This window comes from Falco peregrinus, chromosome 8 (genome assembly GCF_023634155.1).
Source record: "Falco peregrinus isolate bFalPer1 chromosome 8, bFalPer1.pri, whole genome shotgun sequence".
Lineage (NCBI taxonomy): Eukaryota > Metazoa > Chordata > Aves > Falconiformes > Falconidae > Falco > Falco peregrinus.
Genome location: NC_073728.1, coordinates 30,058,544 through 30,067,060, shown reverse-complemented (window position 1 = coordinate 30,067,060; position 8,517 = coordinate 30,058,544). Strand labels below are relative to the sequence as shown.

Below are 8,517 nucleotides of genomic sequence, written 5' to 3'. Positions count from 1 at the left end.
AAACCAAGTGTTCACCTAAAAAATGCAGTAGAGGCACATTAGTCCGTATAGAACACATGGCACAAGTCACTGAAGATGCACTTCATGCTGCATCTGTACTCCCACCTGGGGAGATGCTCCTCAAAAAACAGAAGAGTCAAGTCTGCCTTTGCACTCCCAGAGGTTACCTGCTTTTTTCATATGACTTTGTCCCCACCGTAACAGGGGCTTGTCTCACATGTTAGCACAGATCAGAAGGAAGAGTGGAGCACTTGAATACCCACAGCTAAACCACATATGGAAGACTGCATATAGCAGTAAACAGCTCCTCGACTTAATATTAAACCATTACACAAGATTAATATTTGAACGCTTAAGTGCAAGTGAATAGTCAAGTCTTATATGACCTCAAGCTCCAAGTATCCAGTTACCTGCCTACAGCCAGGCTCCAGAAATACTTAAGAGCCCATTATACAGATGAAGACTTTGTCTTTGATTACCTAATATGCAATGTTTGCTACAATATCAGCTTCAATACAACCTCCAGTTGCCTTAGCTACACAGCATGGCTAGCAGGCACCCACACCACACCCCCTCTCGCCAAAGTCCTCCTTGTTTGATGTACCAAATCCACAAGCACTCATTTCAATTAGAAACCCTCAAATCCAAAGGATGCATTGCTCTGTACCACTTTTTTATTCACTCCAGTCAACCCACCTGATGTTGATGTCCAGTGAAGCATACCTGGAAGTCAATCAAGAACCCTCAAATCATACTGACCTTAAAGACATGCATTCAAGCACTTCCACCATACAAGGTGGAGGCAACAGGATTCCCATCCAGGCGAACAGTTTTACTGCCTTCCTGGTACAAGTCAGACTGCTTGTTGCCTACCATTATGAAGTAGCCAAGGTAGCTGTCTGTTTATCATCTTTTCAGCTGTAACTGGAAAGTTAAGCTGAAGTTTGTCACAAGTACAAAAAAATACTGAAGAGCTGCTGCTTAGCCTTTCTGGAAAAAGTGACTAGCACAGCATACTGAAGAGATGCAGCATCAAACCACACAGCAGCAAGCACCTTCTTCCAAGTCTACCTCAGTGGGGGAGTTTATCAGAGAAAACAAAAAAAACCACCACAAACCTGAGTGAGAACAGCACACAGACGGTGAGAACACCAGCGGGAGACCCACTGTTCTGAGTGTCCTACCTGAATCTGTTCATGTGTCCTATCAAACACTGTCAGGTACTTTAAGACTAAAGAGATCAAAGGTCAAGGCATGCAAGCCTCTTGAGCCAATACAGCTGAGCTGCCCACTGTGAGCTTCACAGAGTTCATTATTCATATAGCAAGGAAAGCTTATTTGGTTTTGTTAGACACATTTTACAATCTGCCTCAGAGGGGCTTGACCTAGATAAGCTTGTAATGTGAACTCAACTGTTGTTTATCCTTTAGGTTAATTAAGGACTTAACCTTTAGGTCTCAATGAAAACCAAACCTAAGTGAGTTGCCTTCCTCCAGGAGACATTCATTTGCTGTATGCACAATATGCACTCAGAAATGGACTTAATCCATGGAAGTTCAAAAGGAAACTTCACTGAAGTGTTACAGCTCCAAGTGCCCCATTAGGTGCCTAGGCTTTAGACATTGGTACCAGAGCTCAAGTGACAAGTTCTGTGAGCCTGCAGAATCCCAGCCTTTCCTTCAAAACTTGTTGTCCTTGGCTTTGTAATACCGATTAATTACACTGTTCACAGAGAAGTGCTTCTGAATTAGTTAACCACTTTTTGTGCAATCAAGACAACATTAACAAAGAAGGAATTTAACTTGACAAGAATGAAGATTACAGCACCTTTTATTTAGTACAGTTTCCCCAATCCAATGAGTTGCCTGACAAATTGAATAGTTATGGAAGACAATGAATTTGTGATAAGTCCCTGTGAAACCTCAGGCCAGAGGTTCTGATGTCCAACACATTTTTTCAGAGTTCAGAGGTGGAATGCACAAGAGCAATCTAGTACATGTTAAAATGTTTTTCAACCTCAAATTACAATACTAAGTACTGAACAGTATTTGCTACTCCTTCACCTCAAGAAACACTATGTTAATTTAGTACTGCAGTGTGCTTTTTTGAACAATCACATAGCATATTTTTTTCCAGCAAGTAACTGTCTCAAGCATCCACTTACCAAGCAAAATAGTCACTCAAGTCTCTCTACTCCTTCAGAAAGAGAAGATAACCATAATTCATTGAGAGACTCCACCATCAGAAGAGACAGTTACTTTCCACAGTGACAGAAGTGGGTTTTTGGCAGCTGCATTTAAACTGCATTAGAAAGCTCAGTTCATTCAGCTGACAAGACCACCTTCTAAGGACTGACTTCTCCATTTCTAGGCAGGGTTTTATTGATAAACATGACCACCATTGCATAACTGACCGCAAAACTTAACATGCATCCCCATGTGCTAGGTTGCTGTGCATCAGAAACATACGTATAAAACTAGCAGTGAGTAACAAATGTGGCAACTGCTTAACTTTGCTTTTTGACACCACACAACTCACTAGCCAGCTAATCATAAAGAGAGGTAGCATGTATGCCTCACTTATTCCAAGTCATGTTTGTGTGATGTGACCCATCCTTACTCAAGATTTTTCATCTGCAGCAAGACAAGAGACAGATGCAGATGTTCCCACTTTTCAACATGATCACAAGTGTTCCAACAAACAAAACCAATCAAATCACTGATTTTCACTATTCCAGTACCAGGGAGGGGAAGGATGACAAATATAGTGTAGCCAAGTCTAGCCACAATACATGGAAGAAACCCAGGACAGTATTTCAAGGACACTGTGACAATATTATTCCTTTTGAATAAAGGCTTACAGTCATTTTCTCACCCCATACCATTAATTTAAGGATGAGAGGACAGGCCAGTGGGGAATGCATCCAGCCAGGATTTAAATATCAATTTTTGCATTGCCTAAATGAGTCTGAATTGAGTCCACAGGCTTGATTCATGAATGCTGTATTGACTAAACAGAACATGGAAGGAAGCTTAAGTTGACACTCCAGTGTTAGTTGTTACTTCTTACATGGAGTGTGAGAAGCCAGCAGATTTCAGCGTAAGAAATATCAGTGACAACTAGCAGAACATGGAAAGACTCAAACCCTTTACCAGATGTCATCTAGCTTTTCTGCAGTTTGCAACATCAAGAAGGGCAGCAACAGTAGAAAAACAAGTGTTTGAACCTGAACAGCTGTGCTTGTTAAGGCCAGTAGAGGTTCAAGAGTAACATATTTGGAGGAACATTAGAGTAAACTAGGAAGTTAATATGAAAGTACTTTGTACAACCAAGCAGAAGGATTGTAGTTCTGAAACTGTTTCTAGTTTTGAAAGACACTGGGAAGACAGAGCGCATTTCAGTTTAAGTAGGCATAAGTTTTGTTGGATACCAGAAATAGTTTCAAAGTTCTGTTTTCACATTTTGAAGGTGTGATATGCGAAGCAAAAGATTAAGGGAGTCAATACAGACTTCCTTTCATGAATCCAGCCCTATATCCTTGGTGGTATCTTATCCATGCCACCTGTAGAAACAGTTCCCAAGCATCACAGTAAGCAACATCTTTCTTTAAAGCTTTTCTTGTTCTTGCCACTTTTCTTGCCGTTCTTGTCTTTGTTTTCTGACATTTTCTTTGCTCTGATTTCTCTCATTAAATCAAAGAATACCTAGGAGGGAAAAATAGAAAAAAATTAAACGAGATCTGCCACCGGAAAGGAGATAAACTACTGTATTCAGCAACAAATAAAGATGTAGCACCAGACTGCACCTAATACAGCAGAAGTGAGTCTAGACAGATTCTAGTGACAAACTCAACAGAATTATGTAGCATGCCAAGCAGTGGCAAATAGCACAATCTTACCTGGCTATCAAATCATCCAACAGCCCTGCTTTAAGAGCTTTTTATTGAATGTGACTTGCACAAAAGTAGCATTTACAGTTCATGAGAACATCTGCCTGTGCCTAACATATTTCCAGGCAAATCACTTGTTAGCTACGCAAAGCGTTTACTCCAGTCCTTTACATGTAATTACAAATACACTCTGCTCAGTAATATTCTGCCTGGTTTACAACTAAAAAGTTGCAGCATTCAAGTGACACTGTCAGGCACAAAGTTCTCAGACTGTTATAAGAAACAGAGTAATGACTTCCTGACTTTTCTCCAAAATTCTAGCCGATTTCACCCCTGTACACCTGATGCCTAGGTACATACCACTTAAAACATAATAGTTTTACTGTAGAGACTTATTGGGAAAAGTTATTTTTAGGATTGCAGAACAAGAGCACAGTGTCACTCCATAGAGTTAGGCTTTTTGGTTTGTTGTTTTGGTGATTATTTTTTTTTTACATGGGGAACTACACAAGGTTTTGATACTTGGAAACAAAGTCATACTATGATCAGAAACAGAGTAGTTTCATTGAAACCCCTTCTAAGCTCTTTTTTAATTATGCTACAGTGCCAGTGCACAATGGCTGATAACTTGTCTTAATATACACAAAACAGTGCTTACATAAAGGATAACCAGTGTGTCGTGTCACACAAGCTAGCTAGAGAAGACCTACAAGAACAAGTCTGGAACACCACGCTAGTACACTCCAGACAGCTACATTGCTGTTAATTCAAACTGATCAGAAAGCTAATTTAAGTACAAAACAGGCTAGGCATTTGCTAGCCACATGAGACTGCTTGTAGGCAAAAGCAAACCTAGGTATTTATGCTTTACTACATCATCCCGCTTCTGGATCTAACAGCGGCTTTCTAGTAACATTCTACAAGTCAAAACAGATCTTTATGAAATTCAAATTATTCCATGTCCTTTATAATCAAAAGGTCTCAACTCAGAAGTTTCATATGCATTGTTAACCAATAATGAAAGAAATAAGAGTCCTACTAGGTCACTTATGCCCCAACAGCATTTCCATTTGCAAACTAATACAGACAAAACAGGAAGCTGTCTATAAGAACAGCTAGCTGCAAGTGTTCTTTGTCCAAAGATAAAGCTACTTATAATTTGCAACTTTTTAACACATGCAGGTTACCAAACCACACTCTTGGATCCTTAGAGGGCCCAACTATAGTTTCAGGTCATCTTCTGTAGATGAATAAGTAAAAAGGCACCCTCTTCTTCAAGAAACCTCCCAGCACGCACAGAATGAAGGGGAGGCTTGAAACTCGTTTTTCCCTACTACTAGGCAAACACTCCATAGTCATAATTCATCTCTCTTCTGTACTAACTCGCCACCACTGCTTATGCAAAAAGCCAGCAGCAGAAACATGGTGCAAATTACTGCCCTAGACCAGCACAAACAAATCAAAAAAGGACAGGGATAGAGCAAGACAAGTTCCCATAATTCAAAATAGTTTTCTGTCAAGACAATAATGAAATCTTTAACATTAGCCACAACATATGTAACTCTGTAGGGTAGGGGGAACAGTTTTAAGTCTGTCACTTGCTATTTATTGCTGTTCTAATAGGACACAGACTGAACAAAATAACATACTTCATGGAATCCTTAAACCCTTTTAGCCAGTGTACTGTTGTTTGTACCTGAACCAACAGCCTTCCAGTTACAAGGCAACAGCATTAACTTGTACCAGGTCTCCGGCTCCTCTAATCTAGCTACTTCCTTAAGTGTACACATTCCAGTGAATTCATTCATTTTTTATTATCTAGGCTTTCAGAAGCCCAACTGTGGATTTGTTTGTCCTGCAGGAGAAAAAAATTAGTCGCTCAGCTACTAAACAAGTAGTAACAATTTAATTGAGCAGTTGACATTTGTCTTACCTTATCTACATTTGCTCTAGTTTTGGCAGAGGTTTCTACGTACTGCACACCCCACTCTTCTGCCTTACTTCTAGCTTCTTCTACAGGCACTTGTCTGCGTTCTTCCAAGTCAGATTTGTTTCCCACTACAAGTAAAGGGATTTTATCTTCTTCAGCCTTCACACGCAGGATCTGTTCCCTAATGCATTAGATATTCAAAATAAAAATATCTGTTAGCAATAGCAACAAAAACCCCACCCTTACCAGGAGTGGATCAAGTGGTCTGCAAATTACTAGTGTTTGCAAGAGTATATTTCCCAACAGTTGAACATAAACTTGGAATAATTTTATGGTGTGTAACACTAACGCTATGAGTTTCACACTAATAAGAGCCTCACACTTCCAGGAAGGCAGTTTCACAGTTTAGTAAGTTTACTAACCAGGCTCTAGTAAAGAGCTGTATGGTAGCAGAGCAGCTTATAACAGTTGTTCACATCTGAATGAAGATAAGAGCACAAGTGCCATGTTCACCAAGTTTCACCTTGGCATTCAATCACCATCTTCAACTTCTAGTCTACGTTGCATCTCAATATCAAGGCTTTGCCAAGGTAGTAGGTTGGGAATAGCATAAACAGCTGGCAGAGATCATTCTTAATGGCTACCTAAACAGAGGAGAATGTTACTAAATAGTGCTGAACTAAAATGCTAGCCACCTTCCTCCTTCAAAGACTCCAAGAAAATACTTGAGCCATCAGCATTAACCTAGCTATACTTTGTCATTCTAAAAGAACCTATCAGCATCCAGGAGACAGAGTGATGCTGCATGTCAGTCTCAAAGTCTGTGAGTAAAACCATGGTTGAAAACATACTGACACATGCTACTGTCCATCTAAGACACTGAAAGAACTGTAACAGTGTACAGCTATTTTTAGATTGCTTCAGTTTGTTATAAGCAAGAACCAAACTAGGCATGAGCATGGTGCTATAACCCCCTGTCCCACTAAGTTACCACACCATTTCAGATGCCTGCACTTTCCATCCACAAAATAACTGAATGTACGTAGAATACATGAGAACATAAAGCAACGTTAACACTGAAGCAGACAGTCTGCTGTTGCATTCAGATGTACCTTCACACATTCAGATTACAGAGGCACCAAAAGCAAACACTGAATGCATACCATCAGCAGGAGATCTAGGGTTTAAAGACAAACCCATAGTTCACTCAGTATTCTACTTTTTCCGTAGTTTTAAGATTTCTGGAAGTTGGAGGATCCATATTACAAGTCTGCACTTTAGTCCGTGATGCTGGTGACTCATACTACCCACTGCCCCCTTCTTCCTGGGGAGGAGTTTTCCAAGGGGCTGGTTCTTGCACATCAGCTTAAGTACTCCATTTAACTAGTTTCACTATTTCTTTACTTCTGAACCACTGAGAAGTAGGAGATTCTCCATATCAAAGCTTTTATGTCCTTCTTGCTCATCTTTAGGACTAGCATTTCTTTTTCATTGTTTTGTTGTGCTGGAATCTTGAACCAACACACAGTTAACCTAGTTACAGAAGTCTGACAAAAACCACAAACTGCCAAGCCAAAACACTCCTGCTCCTTTTCATCCAAAGTCTTAAGCCTTGGATTTAACCTTATATTTCACTTAAGCACACAAGCCAAAACCCTAGGTTTGGCTGGGTCCTTCCAAGTGTCTTATTTTCTTCCTTTTTTTGAACACTATCCGATTTTTTCCTCCATCTTATACCAGGAACAGTTCAAGCACTCAGTTTTTCAGTCCTACAACAGTTCAACCGTGTAGCTCCTTCCAGTGTCCCCATTAGACCAAACTGAGCAGAACAGCTCCACAACTGCCAGCCTTCTGAAATCTAACGAAGTCGCAGAAGAATTATGTGACAGAGTAACAACATTTTTATACCTCTTAAAAGATTATGCAGTCTCCTACTACTGTTGAAACAGTGTAAGGTATCAAGAACCTGGACCAAAGTCTTGGAGTGCAAGGGGGTTTTGCCATAGCTTTAAGAAAACCCTAGAAAAATGTGTCTACCTTAGCACCAGCTCTTGTATCACCAATTAGTATCTTAACCTTGTACCACTGAAGCAAAACTAACATAATCCAGACTGATAAATTTTATTCTGACAAACATAAGGAACTGCTAACACTTCATGTTTTAGCAAATTTTACTTCAAGTTGTACAGCTGTCCTAGGGAGTCTCTGGGTTACCTCCTACACTGAGACAACAGCTTTCACGAAGTAAAAGTTAGAACACTTGCCCTGAAGAACTTGGCTACATGAATTCTGAGACCAGAATACAGGTAATGGTTTAAACATCTTGTTTTTCTTTTGTACTACACAAGGAGTTTCCATGCTCAGTCTGGTGCTGATTTTTACATTAGAACTATTAATCCCAAGAACAAAAATGGAAGCATTTAGTACTACTGTGTATCTTTCTAGGAATACATCTGCCTACAATAGTACTGTTTGACTGCCAACATTTGTTTGGCACCAATCCACACCTGAGAGCATAGACTAATCCTTCCTTTCCTTAGAGCACCTGCTTCTAGCAGAAAGCAATAGAGTGTCTGAAACTTGGCCAAAAGGTAGACTTAATTCCAGAAGTACTGCTCCAAGATAATTAAACTTCACATCCACAAAGACTGAAAATTGGCTTGAATATGAAGGTTCTAAGAGTCCAAGAATCTGTTAG

At 39.9% G+C, this 8,517-nt stretch overlaps 1 protein-coding gene across 2 annotated transcripts in view; it reads right to left on the bottom strand.

Moving 5' to 3' along the window:
* Nucleotides 1-1,812: 1,812 nt before the first annotated feature.
* The window catches only part of RALB (RAS like proto-oncogene B), a 49,557-nt gene continuing 42,852 nt past the window's right edge, over nucleotides 1,813-8,517 (bottom strand). For both annotated transcript variants that reach the window (XM_005244244.4, XM_055812255.1), the window contains exons 4-5: nucleotides 5,823-6,000; nucleotides 1,813-3,704 (exon numbers count right to left, since the gene is read on the bottom strand). In XM_005244244.4, the coding sequence (XP_005244301.3) occupies nucleotides 3,585-3,704; nucleotides 5,823-6,000 (298 nt within the window). In that variant the 3' untranslated portion in view covers nucleotides 1,813-3,584. The remainder of the gene's footprint in view (nucleotides 3,705-5,822; nucleotides 6,001-8,517) is intronic.